The 18,669-nt window shown below is 41.8% G+C and overlaps 1 protein-coding gene across 3 annotated transcripts in view; it reads left to right on the forward strand.

Moving 5' to 3' along the window:
• Nucleotides 1-18,669, forward strand: part of LOC124547995 (anaphase-promoting complex subunit 1) — a 374,510-nt gene that overhangs the window by 165,606 nt on the left and 190,235 nt on the right. For all 3 annotated transcript variants that reach the window (XM_047125147.1, XM_047125148.1, XM_047125149.1), the window contains one exon: nt 3,706-4,037. In XM_047125147.1, the coding sequence (XP_046981103.1) occupies nt 3,706-4,037 (332 nt within the window). The remainder of the gene's footprint in view (nt 1-3,705; nt 4,038-18,669) is intronic.

Here is an 18,669-nt window from a genome sequence, read left to right on the forward strand (position 1 = left end):
TAGTCTTCTATCTAAACACTGGTTTGCAACCCTCCATCTAAATGTAACCTGTGCGAACTTTTTCATATCTGCATAACTACTGCAACTTACAGCATATACCCGAGTATAAGATGACCCTGTTTATAAAACGACCCCCTTTTTTCAACAGGCTTCTTGAGAAAAATTTATTTTTAACGTATTCTGACTAATCAAAATTACACAGTATTTTACTGACATCAAGTAGCTGCCTTAACATTATATCCATTCTAAATTTATGCCATTTATTGATCATCTGCATTTTGATAATGTGACGAGAAATAAAATAAACAAAGTAAATGGTTTATATCAATTTGTAGTTCGTATTCTTTTCCTCATTTTTTACGCAATAACCCCATTGTCTGTGGTATCAATACTTTGTCATCAACCTAATAGCAAACCAGCGAAATTTATATCGTCATTGTCACAAACATTTGGATGTTTCTTCTGAATATGTTGTTGTTATTTCAGAGGTTGTGTTACTTTGGAATCTGACAACAAAGCTGTTTTTATCTGCGTACATATCAGGTTTCGATACTATACTGACAAGAATGTTACAGTGTCTCTTGCTGCCTGCCGCTCTTTCATCAGCTGTGTAGAATCCACAGCTGTCTCATCCCCTTTTGTTCCCATCATATGTTGCGGTGAATGTCGAAACATTGCAGCATGAAACACACAAATACACCACTGGTGACTATCAAGACTTTTACCGTCTCCTGCAGAAATGAATACTATTGTTGACAGTTTGTCTCATTTTAAAGTCTACTCAGTTCTGACTATGATAGAAGTTCCTAAAACCAAAGTACACGGTATAGATTCCCAGTGTTGGTAACGTGACTTCAATTGTTGCTTGCTCACTGCTTCCCTCCCAGCACTCATCTAGTTCTAAGCCAATCTTGAATCACTGTTCCCTCTCTAACCCTTCTGTAGTGTTGTCCGTGAGCAAATGTGAAACATGGACTGCAGTATTTTCTCTGGTGTGAGACATGTGGAACAACAGCAAGTAATACATAAATAAAAGATCGCAATCACAATTCAGTCCAATTCTCAAACTTCCTCTCGTCCTTCAATGTACTGACATCTGTTGGACTATCTCCAGACAGGTCTTGCTGCTGTATTTTATTCTCGCGACATCAGTTATTCAGTTGAATATGACTTATTTAGTTTTTAGACATTTCATTCTGGTTAATTTTCCTTCTTGTTTCATCCGAATTTCACCATCATGTTCTTAAGCTGATTAAAGCTGGTTTTACCTACTATTCTAATATGCAAACACTGACCAAATTTCTCATGTGGAACCCACATAGTACATCATTACAGTCTCTCATAATCAAATAAAATATTGATCTGAGTTCTGAATCAAGTAATGTTTTTTGAAGAACAAAATTTCCCTTTTGGAATGTTACCTTTACTTAAAAAGCAGCACTAATGTTTGTACGTGGTACCTGTACATGACTGAGAACTTTTATTGCAAAGCTGTCCAAATACAAGAAGAGTTGGTAAGATGATTGAATTTAATGCTATTTCCTCCTTTGTTTCACAAAATTGTCAAATTTTAAACAGAACAACAGATTGTCGTAGTGGCTAGTTCATAGTTTCTTGCATATCCCTTGCACCTAGCGCCATGCATTTCAAATCGCACATGATTGTTCGAGGAACGTCAAAACTGTATTGAGTGCTTTAGCGTGTAGGAAAGCCTGTTCATACATGAGTGTTGTTTGTCCATCCCTGACTTCCGAATCCTTCAAAAACTGCGCATGACCTCAATAGTCGAAGCTCCATCTGCAGATGTAAAACGACCCCTGTTCATCTATTAAACAACATAAAATGTTAATCCCAGCAGCAGTAATTTTATCTGTGAATTTAAGATAACCTCGTATTTTTTGAATGATGAAAGTGGGGAAAAAACTTGCTATATAATCGGGTAAATACGGTACATCTATTTGAACCAGTTCACTGTAGCCAAGCCTTGGTCCCTCTACAATTTTTAACCCCCACAGTTCCCTGCATTACTATATTGATGATTCAGGTCATGTCCTATGAATTTATCCCTCCTTTGTGTCAAGCTATACCATAAATTTCTTTTCTTGTCAATTCAATTCATCATCTGCTTGTTAAGTTATCGAAACTACTCATCTAATCTTCTGCATTTTCCTGTAGCACCATAATTCAGAAGCTTTTATTTTCTTCTTGGCTTAACTGTTCATCAGCCACATTTCACTTCCATTAATTGTTTATCCTGACTACGTCTTACTGAGTGGTCTCTGTCCAGAGATCCAAATGGGGAACTGTTTTACCCCCACAGAGAATGCTATCATCATGAGCCATACATTAGAGCTACATGTCCTGCTGAAATGTAATGGCTACAGTTTTCCCATGATTTCAGCTTTTAGCAATACCAACATAGCAAGGCTGGGTTGTCTGATAGTACAAGACAGTTCAGTCAATTGTCAAGGCACTTGCCCACGGAACTACTGAAAAGGGTGCAGCCCCCCTTTCGGGTACCATATGGTAGTCTGGCCTCTCCACTGATATCCCTTTGATGCAGTTGCACGTGTGGTGTTGCTGTCCGTATTGTTGAGGCATATAAGCCACCCAACCCTTTAAGGTCCTTGATTTGTGGGGAGTTATGGCTGATACGATGCTGTTAAAATTACACATGTAATTTGTTATTCTGGAGTGTGTTAAAGAATATAAATGACATTAATGGACATTTATCCATCCTAGAATCACAAATTAAATAATTGAAATATTTTAATTTATTGCTTTGTTGGAAAATACAGTGTCAAATATTCTGTGGTATAATGTGTGAAACATGTTGACTGAGTAGGAACTTTTGTCCCATAGGAAATAAATCAATAAATTGCCTCCAAAATGCAAATCTTTCAAATGTTCAATAAATCTCTAATAGAATAGACCTAAAAGACTAACTTACAGGAATATATTAGCATAATCTTGCTCACTGTTGTTAGAATGCTGTAGTAGGTTGTTTTGCTGTCGACCATCATCACTCTTGAATGAGAATTTCACTCTGCAGCGGAGTGTGCACTGTTATGAAATTTTCCTGGCAGATTAAAACTGTGTGCTGGACCGAGACTCGAACTCGGGACCTTTGCCTTTTGCGGGCAAGTGCTCTACCATCTGAGCTTCCCATGCACGACTCACGTCCCGTCCTCACAGCTTTACTTTCTGCCAGTATAGCACTTGCCCGCGAAAGACAAAGGTCCCGAGTTCGAGTCTCGGTCCGACACACAGTTTTAATCTGCCAGGAAAGTTTCTTGCCGCTGAATTCATAGAATTATCGACATACAGTAATTGCAAAGCTACATCTTGTTAATTGAAACCTTTTATTTACATATTCCTGGATACATGTTTAAATGAATTTAAAAATCTGGCAGAAAAATCTCCATTTTCAGACTCAAATTTGCTTCAGGGTAATTTTGATAGTTGACAGAGTATCTGTTTTAACGTTATTATTATATTTTTTTCATTTACATGTACTCGGATTGCAGATCTGCAGAAAACAAAAAGGTGATAATATTTTCAGTTATTTGGTGCAAAATCACACACACACACACACACACACACACACACACACACACAGTTTTGTTATTTATATTGGTGGTATAATTCCATCAGTTGGTGGATTGTAGAGTATAATTGCCAACTTTTGGCTTCTTTTGTTCTTAGATATGATAGGCTACGATGTTGAGCAAGTGCCTGTGATGCGAGCTCAACGTGATGGACCCGATTCAACGGGGTCCGACGGGTTTCATCACCTACAACAGCATGCTAAAAAACGTCGAAGCTCAGACATGGGTTCTTCAGAGGATTGGGAGTATCTGTTGCGTTCAGATCATCATCGGACTCTTGCTGCCAGCGTCACAACAATGCTTGGTTTACACCCCCCTCCACCACCAAGTTCTGAGAAATCACATGAGAGTGCCACTCCAACAAATTCATCTGCATCACTTTTCTTATCATTGCCTTTGTTGCATTATGCGCTACATCTGCTTTATGAGGTAAGTGTGCATGTTGCAATGATAATGTTATTGTATTTGTTTGCACCTGTCTCAACTTACTGAATAGTGGCAACACTGACAGCAATGAGCAGAAAGATAGCAGAGAATTTAAAACCCCTATGCTGAAGTTTCCCTTATCAGCAGCCAAACAGGTAAAATATGCCAACATTTAACACTGTGACATAAATTTGACATATTTCAACTTTTAGAAAAGGTAATAACACATTGTAGTGCAACATAACGATGTACTATAGTTGTTTCATTCTGCTCAAATTTTAGCTGCTGAGAAAATATACAGATCGTGTTCAAAACAGAAAGTCATTGTAATGCCAATTCTGGGGTAAGAACACATGAAGAACATATCCATTTTGGGAATACAGAGGAACAGATCCTTCTTCATTTGAAATATCTGGGATAAGATGTTTTACAATGTTAGATTTCTGTGGTGAGAGTTCTTAGGCTTTGGAACGTTAAGTTTCAAAAATGCTGAAAGGAAAGATGATACCGCTATCGACACCCACAGACTACATAATCAGGTACTCACAATTATATCTCCTTGGGCAGTGTTGTCAAAACAAATGTGTTGGAAAGAGTACTGAGTAAAATATTACTTGATTTCATTGAGAACATGTTTTTTAATGTATAAATGGGAATATGAGAGTGTTGCAAAGGTCATTTTATAAACCTGACAAGTTTCTAAAAATTTGTAAGGAATTAGGCCAAACGACTTTATTGTTCAGTGTGTTTCTTGCACCTGACATCCATCTGAGGTGTGGTTGTAGCAGCTCCTGGGGACTCCTCACCCACCATCTCTTTTTTTGTGGACAACAAAAGACTTTTTTTGTTATTGAACTTTTCATTTGAAAGTTTGTTATTATGAATGAATCAGAAACACGCTGGAAGAGATACATGGTCTGAAGTAGCACTGAAGATTGTTTACCTTTGGAATAAAGGGTATGTACTAGAGATCAGAAAGGAACTGTGTGTACTTCTCTTAAACTCACCGGTGAATTGTTTGATGTCGTCTCTGAATTTGCCATCGCCATATGCTCAGAGACTTGGCTTGTGAGTCTCCCCTACTACCCATTTAACTGAAAACTCACCACTAGAGTATGTTTTTGGGTACAAGTGGACAATGCCAGTGTAAAAAGGGGGGAGAGTACACGAGTTTGTAACTATAATCAAGAACTCAAGGCATTGCTGCTACATACGCAACCATTGGCCAGCTGATTATTATATATCAATAAAATGACTGACTGGTTAGCAGTGAATATTGTTCTGTTGGTACATGTGTGTGTGTGTGTGTGTGTGTGTGTGTGTGTGTGTGTGTGTGTGCGCGTACATTCGTACGTATATACTTATAAATGCATAAACAATTCGATTAGACCTCGGGATGCTCAGTGGTACCGACTGGCCTACGTGTCATCCTCAGCCGATTGGCATCACTGGATGTGGATGTGGAGGGGCATGTGGCCAGCACAGTGCACTCTTGGCCATTGCCAATTTTCGTGACTGGAACCACTACTTCTCAATCAGGTAGCTCCTTAATTGGCCTCACAAGGGTTGAGTGCACCTGGCTTCTTCAACAGACTTGGACAGTGAGCCTTCCAAGTGCTAGCCATGCCCGACAGCACTTAACTTTGGTGATCAGACTGTAACTGGTGTTACCACTATGGCAAGGCCATTGGCTCGTTTGTGTGTATATACATGAATGAAACTTTCAAAGACTGTTCTGAAGTATATATTTAGTCTCTCCTTCTAAATGGTCATTAATTATTAAAATAAATTTACAGCAGTCTACAAAAAGGTTGCAGAAATGAATGATAAACTACACAACTTGCTATTAGCCCATAAACGCAAGTTGTCATAGCCAAAAGATCACACAAATATCATGCTTTTTGTTCGCAGGAACATAACAGTGATGATCTGTGTCCAGTTTTCGTTTGACGGAACACATATGTGTCTGCTGGTGGAGGTGGAATAAACAAGAATACAACCATTTTCTTTGAATTGGACAAACTTTGTATGTTTTTTGTCTGGAGCATGGAATGTACCATCAAACTTTTTCCAGGCATCATTCTTCCTCAAGTGGTGCACATTTACAATTGTATGCATTGCATCACTCAATTTTCATCTTATACCCTGCAAAATCACTCAAAACATAGCTCTGTTTGAGGCCAGCATATGCAATACTAACCTTACGACTTAACTTAGAAGAAAGATTAAGAAAAGGCAAACCTACGTTTCTAGCATTTGTAGACTTAGAGAAAGCTTTTGACAATGTTAACTGGAATACTCTCTTTCAAATTCTGAAGGTGGCAGGTATAAAATACAGGGAGCGAAAGGCTATTTACAATTTGTACAGAAATCAGAATGCAGTTATAAGAGTCGAGGGGCATGAAAGGGAAGCAGTGGTTGGGAAAGGAGTGAGACAGGGTTGTAGCCTCTCCCCGATGTTATTCAATCTGTATATTGAGCAAGCAGTAAAGGAAACAAAAGAAAAATTCGGAGTAGGTATTAAAATTCATGGAGAAGAAGTAAAAACTTTGAGGTTCGCCGATGACATTGTAATTCTGTCAGAGACAGCAAAGGACTTGGAAGAGCAGTTGAACGGAATGGACAGTGTCTTGAAAGGAGGATATAAGATGAACATCAACAAAAGCAAAACGAGGATAATGGAATGTAGTCAAATTAAATCGGGTGAAGCTGACGGAATTAGATTAGGAAATGAGACACTTAAAGTAGTAAAGGAGTTTTGCTATTTAGGGAGTAAAATAACTGATGATGGTCGAAGTAGAGAGGATATAAAATGTATACTGGCAATGGCAAGGAAATCGTTTCTGAAGAAGAGAAATTTGTTAACATCGAGTATAGATTTAAGTATCAGGAAGTCGTTTCTGAAAGTATTTGTATGGAGTGTAGCCTTGTATGGAAGTGAAACATGGACGATAACTAGTTTGGACAAGAAGAGAATAGAAGCTTTCGAAATGTGGTGCTACAGAAGAATGCTGAAGATAAGGTGGGTAGATCACGTAACTAATGAGGAGGTATTGAATAGGATTGGGGAGAAGAGAAGTTTGTGGCACAACTTGACTAGAAGAAGGGATCGGTTGGTAGGACATGTTTTGAGGCATCAAGGGATCACAAATTTAGCATTGGAGGGCAGCATGGAGGGTAAAAATCGTAGAGGGAGACCAAGAGATGAATACACTAAGCAGATTCAGAAGGATGTAGGCTGCAGTAGGTACTGGGAGATGAAGAAGCTTGCACAGGCTAGAGTAGCATGGAGAGCTGCATCAAACCAGTCTCAGGACTGAAGGCCACAACAATATCATAAGTTTAAAGCACACAAAGAGGCACTTGATCAGTTATTTTATTCCTGGAGCATTGATCAGTAAAGGAAAAAAAAGGAGTGAAATTGTTACCAAGCAACTTTCTCAGGGTTTGTATCAGTGGTTTACTGAGTGTAGGTTTCATTCAAGAGTGATCTACCTGTAATTAGCTGTCAGGATTGGTTGTAGTTAGCAGGTTCTTATTAGTTGTCTCTGATGGGTAGTCACTAACAGCTATTTTACTGTCCACACCTGCTTTGATTCTTGCCAACAAGAGAAATGCTGTGTGTGGGGCCTACAGAAATTATGATTGACATACGAAGCTCATTATTTGTTAAATATTTATATGATTCTGGGAAATTCTGCATGGAATTCAAATAATGGAAAGGATGTAAATAAACTAACCACTTAACATATTAATTAGGTGTTAAGCAGTTGATAAGCCCATAAAAGACACTGAAAGCATCTGTAAGCTTTTGGACAAAGTCCTTCCTCAGAGCTAACAGACTAACAAAAATGGTACTGCAGTCCAGTGCAGGTTTGTGCGTGCGCGTGTGTGTGTGTGTGTGTGTGTGTGTGTAGGTAGGCAGGGAGGGATGGGGAGGGCGGGGGGGAGGGGACCACATGCACGCTATTAGCTCCGAGGAAGGTCATTGTTAGTAAGCATAGTACTTATCTCAATCTTTTTTATGTAGCTGTCTATTACACAATCCCTCAGCTATGCATATAGTAAGTACTCCCTCCATTATTTAAAACCTTAAAATCTCTCACAATCAGGGCTTAAGTCACCCTGCCAAGTTTCTGGACATGTTCTGAGCACGTTTCAGCTGCCACTTGTTGGATAATATGAGACTGAAGGAAAAAAGCACAGTTGCTACCCATCAGGCAGCTGAAGTGAAGTACTAATCTACTGACCACTGTCATTGATATCTACATATTGTAGAACTTTGACATATATTCTGTGCTCAACCATATTGATGTGTCTTGAACTGAATGACTTTCTCCATGCCAGTCCCCATTAACTCAGAAAATACCACCCATTCAAAATCAAGTTTATCTTTCCTCACACAATATCCTGAAAAACAACGGACCAAGGCAGTCAGGTAAATGCAATATTTCTTGACTTCTGAAAAGCAGTTGACTTAGTTCCAGACCAACACTTAATAATGAAAGTAAAATGATACAGAGTATGAAACAAAATTTCTGACTAAATTGAGGATTTCCTTGAGGTGAGGGAACAGCTTGTTCTCATTGATGGAGAGTCGCCAACAGAAGTAGAAGTAAATTTAAGGGTGCCCTAGGGAAATGTTTGGGACTCCTGTTGTTCATTTTGTGTATTAACATTCCAACAAACAAAATTAATAGTACCCTCTCTCTTTTTGCACGAGATGCAGTTATCTATAATGAAGGAAGACCTAAAAAAGCTACCAAAATGCCCAGGCCAATCCTGATAAGATTTTAAAGTGATGTGAAAACTGGTAACTTGTTTTCAGTGTTCCAAAATACTACACTTAGTCTCATTTGACTACAATATCAATGAGACACAACTGAAATTGGTCAACTCATACAAATACTTGTAGGGGTGTGGAATGTAATGATTACACAGGTATAGTAAGGAAAGTTCTGGCCGAATGTAAATAATTTAGGTTTAAAGGAGACCACTGATTGAACATTAGAACTGCTGAATCATCGACAGGCACACAAGAAAGTTCAGTTATTTGTCTCCTTTACTCCTTAATTTTGTATTAAAATACACAAGTTCAGTCAGAGGTAAAAGATGGCAGACTTTGGTTAGTAGACAGGGTTCTGGGAAAATTCAATCACTGTACAAAGGAGATTGATTACAAAACACTTGTGTGACTCATACCATATAGTACGAGGGTAGGCTTGAAAAGTAATGCACACATGCTTGTGGAATACGACCTAAATTACTACAAGAAACATGCCATGTGTCATATGGAAGGTAATGTCCCTCTCCATACGCTTGTGCAGTTTGAATGCATTGCGTTCATCTCATGCATTTAGAGTAGTGGAAGTATGGATATGTGTTCTAGTGCTATGACAGTCCTAGTTAAACAGTGTGCTGTTATCAGAGTTTTAACTGCTGAAAAAGCTACTCCTAATGAGATTCATCCTCATTTAAAGGCTATTTAGGTGGCGATGCTGTTGGTAGGTTTTCTGTAAATCACTGGGTAATAAAATTCCATGATTGCAAACCTGGAAAATCCGTAATTGTTATATAATTGTTAATGAAACACACTGTGGATGTCCAGTCAGTGCCACACAGACAATAAACACCACAAACTAATTGACAATTTGATTCAAAATGAGCAACTTCTGCAGTAGCACCACGATGAAGGAGATGACTTCCTCTTGAATATTGTGGTGGGGAACGAGTCATGGATCCATCATTAGAATGCAGGGGGGGGGGGGGGGGGGGGGGGGGGGGGGGGGGGGGGGAAAAAAGAAAAAAAAAAAAAAGGACAGAGTGATGAATATCATCGAACATCTTTTCTTCAGGCAAAAAAGTTCAAAACACAACCATCTGCAAAAAATTCTTTTGTCTGTGTTTTGGGATGCTCAAGTTTATGTGACTGATTATCTGGTATGAGGTGCAATCATAAATTCTTTTCAGAAAATAGAGACTTTAAAACACCACCTATGTCGAGTTTGTCTTGTTAGAGGTGGCCTGGCGCCTACACTCTTGCAACATTACAATGCTCATCCACACTCCTCATGTGCAACTGAAGTTGCTCTGTGAAACCTAAAGTCTGGACTGATTGCACACCCTCCTTACTCCCCACCCCCATATTGCGCTTCGCAATTTTTATTTTTTTTCCCTCAGGAGCGACCTCAAGGGTAATCATTACACCTCACAATTCCATACAGAATATTGTGTTGTTACACAGCTGTACTACTCCCCAAACTTTAATAAGGTTGCACATTGTAAATATAACTATAAACATATTGGGTGTAATGGGAAGTTATGAATCTTGTCAGAAATATGATTATAATAGCAAACAACAAGCTAGTTAAAAGGGAGCGTTTATTCTAACATTCACTGCTCCAGTATTGGCACAATACATTTGCTTTATGCTGTGGCTGTGCATCCCAAACATCTTATTTTTGAATGCCTTCAATTTAGTAACTTAATGCTACCATATAAGGGAGAAACATCTTGGAATTTTTTTTAAACTAGCCCACAGTCAAATTACTTGTTCATCTTTTCAAGTGTGCCTCAGCCAAACTTGGCATCACTCTGTATGAAGTAGAGTGTGTGCTGTGTACTATGATGGGTACACAACTTAAGACAAGGTGGATGACTTATACTAAAAAAAAAAAAAAAGTCTGTACAGCAATACAACCATTGACATTCACAATCTGATTTGCTCTTGATAATAAAGTATCCCTCTGATAAATCAGAGGCTAAAAACAGATACAACTCTACATCTCTAGCCCTGTTTGTGCTCTTGCAAATGTGCACTGGCTTCCATGTTTGTCCTTTCCTCCATCTTTGCCCTTTCTTAAACCAGTTGACATAAGTGCCGGAATTTTATGTACATCCATTTTTGGATGAATACTGCAGCAGCAGCTGCTGTAAGTGTTATCATTTGCTAATAACGAAAGTTCTGGTAGAATGTAATTTAAGAGCAAAGCAGTCCACTCACTAAATAGCAGCAGCATTGAGTACTTCACAGGCACACACACATACAGAAGAGAAAGAAAACTGCTAGCTTATGGAATAAAGCCTTTTATAAGCTATAATACACGAAATGCATGTGCTGACTGGACACGAAGTGCCTGGATTGCATTATGATAGGTGAACTAGGGTGGGGTGTGGATTGTGTTGGGTGGACTAGAAGGGGGGGGAGGAGAGAGAGAGAGAGAGAGAGAGAGAGAGAGAGAGAGAGAGAGAGAGAGAGAGAGGGGGAGTGAGAAGTGTAGGGGGGAGGCAGGAAGAGGGGTTGATGTTGGGTAGTTAGTGGCTCAGAGGGAGGCAGCAGGTTTGCTGGCTAGTAATGCAGCAGGGAAGGATGGCAAATACATGGGTACTGGAGCTGGAGGGCTTCAGTGCACGATTGAAAGGGGGGGGGGGGGGGTGGAGGCATGTATTGGAAAGGGTTGATAGGACAAAGGTAGGACAAAGGCAGGAAAAACTATTGGTTGGATGGCATGGGGACTGTGGGTTAGCAGAGATTAAGGCCAGAAGGGTTACAGGAGTGAAGGATGTGTAGCATGAGTAACTCCCATCTGCACAGGTGTAAAAAATAAGCCGGGGAAGGACAAGCACTTGCTTTCCAGTTATCGACCCATCTCGCTTACCAGCTGTGTCTGTAAGGTGATGGAGCGAATGGTTAACTCTCGTTTGGTTTGGTTGCTCGAATCTCGACGCCTACTTACCAATGTACAATGCGGATTTCGTAGGTGCCGCTCTGCTGTTGACCATCTGGTTACCTTGTCGACCTTCATTACGAATAACTTCTTGCGGAAGCGCCCAACCGCGGCTGTGTTCTTTGATTTGGAGAAGGCTTACGACACCTGTTGGAGGGCGGGCATTCTCCGCACCATGCATACATGGGGCCTTCACGGTCGCTTCCCTCTTTTTATTCGTTCCTTTTTAATGGATCGACAGTTCAGGGTACGTGTGGGTTCTGTCCTGTCAGACACCTTTCGCCAGGAGAATGGGATGCCACAAGGCACAGTTTTGAGTGTCGCTCTCTTCGCCATAGCAATCAATCCAATAATGGATTGCCTCCCAGCTGATGTATCAGGCTCCCTTTTCGTGAACGATTTTACCATCTATTGCAGCGCGCAGCGTACATGTTTCCTGGAGCGCTGTCTTCAGCGTTCTCTTGACCGTCTTTACTCCTGGACTGTTGCCAATGGGTTCCGTTTTTCTGCCAAGAAGACGGTCTGTATTAACTTCTGGCGCTACAAAGAGTTTCTCTGACCGTCCTTACGACTCGGTCCCGTTGCTCTCCCATTCATGGAGACAACAAAATTTTTAGGTCTTACATTTGACAGGAAACTTAGCTGGTCTCCACGTGTCATATTTGGCTGCCCGTTGTACCCGTTCTTTAAATGTCCGCCGTGTTCTCAGTGGTTTGTCATGGGAAGCGGATCGAACCGTCCTACTTCGCCTATATTGGTCGATCGTCCGCTCCAAGCTGGATTATGGTAGCTTCGTATACTCCTCTGCACGGCCGTCCATCTTATGCCGCCTCAACTCCATACAACATCGGGGTTTACGTCTTGCGATCGAAGTATTCTATACTAGTTCCGTCGAGAGTCTTCATGCTGAAGCCGGTGAATTGCCACTCGCCTACCGGCGCGATATACTGCTTTGTTGGTATGCCTGTCGGCTACTGTCAATGCCCGACCACCCGTCTTATCATTCCTTTTTTGACGACTCTCTCGACCGTCAATACGGGTTGTATGTGTCTGCCCTGCTACCCCCTGGAGTTCGCTTTCGTTGCCTCCTTCAACACCTTGATTTTTCACTCCCTGCAGCCTTTAGAGTGGGCGAGAGCCACACGCCACCTTGGCTCCAGGCTCAGGTTCACGTTCACCTTGACCTCAGCTCGCTCCCAAAGGAGGTTACCCCCGGTTCGGTATACCACTCCCGTTTTGTCGAACTTCGTTTGAAGTTCATTAATATGACCTTCATTTATACAGATGGCTCTAAGACCAATGATGGGGTTGGGTGTTCTTTTATTGTCGGGGCACGAAGTTTCAAATACTGGCTCCGTGGCCATTGTTCGGTCTTCACAGCTGAGCTCTTTGCCCTCTACCAGGCTGTTCTTTACATCTGCCGCCACCGGCATTCTGCTTATGTCATCTGGTCCGATTCCCTGAGCGCCATCCAGAGCCTCAGTGATCCGTATCCGGTTCACCCTTTCGTGCACCAGATCCAATGCTCTCTTCAGCAGCTGGTGGACGACGGTTCTCCGGTTAGCTTTATGTGGGTTCCTGGCCATGTCAGTATCCCTGGGAATTAAGCTGAAGATGCCACGGCCAAGGCTGCGATTCTCCAGCCTCGGACGGCTTCTTGTTGTGTCCCTTCATCAGATTGTAGCAGGGTCATTTGTCGGCGCATTTTATCGCTGTGGCATGCCGATTGGGCTGCACTTACGGAGAACAAGCTTCGGGTCTTGAAACCTCTTCCCGCGGCTTGGACGTCCTTCTCACGCCCTTCTCGGCGGGAGGAGGTCGTTTTGGACCGGTTATGAATTGGACACTGCCGGTTCAGCCATCGCCATCTGCTGACGGCTGCACCGGCGCCGTTCTGCCCACGTGGGCAGTTGCTGTCTGTCAGCCACACTTTATCGTCCTGTCCGGATTTTACTACACTGCGTCTTGATCTTGGCCTGCCATGTACTCTGGATGCCATTTTAGCAGATGACCTAGGAGCAGCTGCTCGCGTTCTTCATTTTATCAACTTGACAAACCTGTCTAAGGACATTTGATTATGCTGTGTTTTTTTAATCCTATGCCTGTTACTACGTCTTATATAGTGTTGTCCCTTTTAGTTGCTGTTTTAACCTTGTGCCTCGCGGTGCATTCCTAACTTAGTCTGGGCGCTAATGATCATTGTAGTTGTGCGCCCTAAAAAAAAAAAAAAGATGGTATGGGTTGTAAAGCACCCAGAACGCAAGCGTGTTGACCTCAGGCGCATATTGTGCCACTAGGGGTCAACTTTGTTCTCTACGGTTTGGCAGTGACCATTCATTCTGGTGGACAGCAGGTTGGTTGTCATACGTACATGAAAAGCAGTGCAGTGATAGCAGCAGACTTGGTTTATGAGGTGGGTGCCTTCACATGTGGCCAGCCTCTGTTTAGTAGGGTAAGCCTGAGACAGAACTGGAGTAGGAAGTGTTGGTTGGGTGAATGGGGTGTCTTGCACCTGGGTCCTCCACAGTGGTATGATCCCTGTGGCAAGGGCTGGGACTGGAATGGCTTAGGGATGGACTAGGATGTTGTGGAGGTTGGGCGGGTAACAGAACACCACTGTAGGAGGGATGAGAAGGTTCTGACAAAGGATGGGGTACAGGTGTTCTAGTCTGGGGTGGTATTGGCTGAGTAAGGGGTCACTCCTTTGTCTCTGGTTCTTGTGGTTGAGGGGAGGATTGGGGGCATGTAGGGATAGGGTACAAAATATCTGTTTGTGGACTAAGTCTAAGGGATACTGCCTTTCAGTGAAAGCATTTGTGAGACTTTCAGCATACTGGACAAGGTAGTGGTTGTCACTGTAGACATGCTGTCTCTTGGTGACCAGGTTGTTTGGGAAGGATGTTTTGGTGTGGAGGGGATGTCAGCTGTCAAATTGCAGATACTATTGTTGTTTGGTGGGTTTAATACAGACAGAGGTGTGGATGGAGTCACCGAGAGGAGTAGTTAAACGTCCAGGAAGATGACCAGTTGGGTTGAGGAGGACCAGAAGGAGTGGTGGGAGAGAAGACATTGAGGTTGTGGAGGAAAGATAGGGTGACTTGACCCTGGGTCCAGATCATGAAATTGTCATCAGTGAACCTTACCAGGTGAGGAATGTTGATTTTGGAGGCTAGGAATGCTTCCATGAAATGCCCCATTGATCAGTTGGCATAGGAGGGTGCCATGCGGGTGCCCATGTCTATGCTGCTAATTTTTTGATATGCCTCATGATGAAATGCAGTGACTACCTGACAGAAGACTTCAAACAACTTGGCTTAGTACATAGTCGCCACATCCTCTATCCGACAGTTTTCCCTTCCTCTGTTCTGTAAACCTCCCTCCTCCGATCCTTGCCTCCAAGCCATCTTCACTGTACACGTGTCTCTTCATTTGCAGACTTAGTCTGTATTTGTAGCTTTCTAATTGCAATGTATCATACATGTAGCTTGCAGAAGTTGGTTTGTATTATAGCTGGGTATATGAATGCTTAATTTGTATTTTCCACTTTACAGTTTTTCAAATTATTGGTATGTGATATCATGCATGTCAGAAAAATTACATCAAGATGTTCAGCTGATTTTTTTGTTTGCTGCTTGAGCTATTTACTCCTTATCATTGTATTTTATTCCCATTTTCCCTTTGTTTTTCTTTACTGTTGAGTTTTTCTACTTTGTGAAGAGATCCTCTTTGCTCATTTTCTTCTTTTTACCTTGTATATGTTACCTAGTTTATTTTTTAAATTTATTGCCTTCAGGTTTTAAATCCTGCTTCTATATACAAACTACATGTTCTTTTTTTGCATATCATGTGCTATGTTCATGGCTTGATCATCTCTGAATGTACCGAATTTGGTATGTCATCTGATGACAGTTACCGGTTATTATTAAGTGAAAGATATTGTTTGGTGAGCACTTCATACTCTGTGGTAGTTAATCTTATTTAATCATAATCTGTTAGCTGACTCATGTTCTTCCTTAACAAGAATCACTAAAATCGTTGACTATGCATTGTGGACTGCTGTTACAGAAAAGCTTTATACTATAATCAGATTTGTCAAAACAACAGTTCTCAAATTTCATACAATAGATATATACAGATACTTTTCATCATATGTACAGTACGCTTATGGAAAGACTTACTGGTCTTCAAGGAGGTGATATATAAACAAATCTGCAGCAGAGCCCAGGGCACCTGCGTGGCACACTCCTGTGCCAACCTTTTTATGGGCATCTGGAGGTAACATTCGTAGCCTCTTAAAATCCCAGACTCCTTGTCTGGTTCAGGTTCATTGATGATATCTTCATGATCTGAACCCAGGGCCAAGTCACTGTATCCTCGTTCTGTCCTCCTCAATCCAACATGCTATCTTTGGTGATGTTGATCATCTCCTCTCTGATGGCTCCATTCACAGGTTGTGCCCATATTAAACCCATGAACTGCCAACAGTACCTGTGATTTGACAGCTATCACCCCTTCCACACCCAGAAAGCATTCCAAAGGAGCCAGGCCACTGATGGGTGGCATATCTGAAGTGATGAGAATTCCCTTGTCCAGTATGCTGAATGTCTCACGAGGCCTTCCACTTGATGGGAAGGTATATAAACAAATTTGCGACACAGCTGTTGGCACCTACGTGGGACCCTCATATGCTAATATTGCTATGGACCATCTAGAAACCTAACCCTTTGTATGGTTCAGTTTCATTGATGGTATCTTCAGGAACTGGACTCAAGTCAAGACACACTATCCCCATTTGCCCATAATCTCAACACCTTGTCTGCCATCCACTTCACCAGGTCCTCCTCACCCCAATATCTCACTTTCCTGGATGTTGACCTCCTCCCCTCTGATGGTTCCATCCTCACCTTTGTCCATATTAAGACCACTAACCTCCAACTTTACCTGCTCTTTGACAGCTGTCACCCATTCCACACCAAAAACCAATATAACCTGGTCTCTCATGGGGTATTTGCAGTGATGAGAATTCCCTTGCTCCGTATCTGCAGGTCTCATGAGACTCTTTACAGACAGGCAGTACCCCCAAAAATCTAGTTCTCAAACAGAATTCCTGTGCTGTATCCTCACATACCTGTACTCCCCCCACTAGTCCCAAGAATAAACTACTTTGGCTTGTCCCCCTAGTCACCCAATATCACTTTGGATAGGAGCAGCTGAACAGAATCCTTCACCAGTGGCGTGATGATCTATGAGGGACACCTGTCCCATCCCACCAAATCTTGTATTACATCGGCCATGCAACCTACACATCGTCCTGGTGTTCCCTCCCTATTCCACTCCAATTCACAAGGCCTTGCCCCAGCAGTCATAACCCTGTCATAAACCTGCCTGATTCACCCACCCAGCACTTTCTACTCCAGTCCTGTTGCAGGCATAACCTACCAAATCAGAGGCCAGGCCATGTGCGAAAGCACCCATGTCGTAAATCAACTCTGTTGCAATGTTGCACAGCTTTTGATGTTAGCATGACAACTAACCACCTTTCTATCAGAATGAATGGCTACTGTTAAACTGTGACCAAAAACAATGTTGATCACCCAGCGGCACAACGTGCAGCTGAGCACAACATCCTAGAATTCAGTAGTTGCTTCACAACCCAGGCCATCTGGATCCTTTCCTTCGCCATCAGCTTTCCTGAATGATGCTGGTGGGAGTTATCCTTGCAGCACATCCTTCACTCCCATAACACTCCTGCCCATAGTCTCCATTAACACAGTGTCTCCACACTCTCTACCCAACAGTGTCCCCTATGTCACCTCCTCACAATCCGTCTCTCTCTCTCTCTCTCTCTCTCTCTCTCTCTCTCTCTCTCTCTCTCTCTCTCGTGTGTGTGTGTGTGTGTGTGTGTGTGTGTGTGTGTGTGGGGGGGGGGGGGGGGGGGGGTCTCAACCCAACCCAACCCTACTCTATACTCTACACAACCCTCACCCCCCCCCCCCCACCCCCCACCCCACACCCCCCTCACCCAACCTTATTCCATTGGCTTATATGTAAATTCGGTGTTGTGTGTGCAGCTGGCACAATGTAGGGGCATAGGTGCATGCTTGCGGCTGTACTCTTCATAAAAGCTGGGAAATTTCCTTTTTCTTTTGTGTGTGCCTGTTGGCATCAATGCTTTTACTGTTCAGTGACTGGTCTCCTTTACTCTTAAATTATTTATTATTCTTACTGCACGTAAGTGCCGGTATGGTTCCTTAAATTAGATCTCATCAGTTTTTGTTCCCTGTCTTTGTCTGTTTTAGCCAAAGCACTGACTGTGAAGGTCCTGACTTTGGTGGGACCTTAAAGTAAAATTGTCTTTCTGGTTTTCAAAAAAGTATTTGTGTATGTGAATGCAAAAAGTTTCTTTGGCCTGTGCAGCTTACTTTTGCAAGAATATTAGGAAAGAAGAGGAAACAATGAAACATCTTTGATGAATTATTATTGATCCTTTATGTAAATCTGCATCGATATTAACTACATATGTTTGTGGAATGGATCATTTGTTCTATGCTGTAATTCCATATTTTTAAATGAATTTGGCATGAACAACACTTCCTGGTACATGGCATTCTTGAATGTGATTATTATGAAATGTTGATACTGGCTAGTTCTTCAATTGTAGAGACTATAAATAGTGACACCTATCTTATGTTTCCTTCGGACACACTCAGTGTTACACAGACTCCTCAGATACACAATGTAATATAGGAGTACATTGTCAGTTCCAGTGACAGACTAAGATCAACAGTATAACTGTAAATTCCTGTTCTGTTACTTTTCTCTGTAACACATATAAGTTCAATGCATACAGTTTTTTTGTGTGCTCTTGTCTAAGTGCCAGTTTATTAAGAAATTTAATTACATTGTGT

Source organism: Schistocerca americana, chromosome 1 (genome assembly GCF_021461395.2).
Source record: "Schistocerca americana isolate TAMUIC-IGC-003095 chromosome 1, iqSchAmer2.1, whole genome shotgun sequence".
NCBI classification, from domain to species: Eukaryota; Metazoa; Arthropoda; class Insecta; order Orthoptera; family Acrididae; genus Schistocerca; species Schistocerca americana.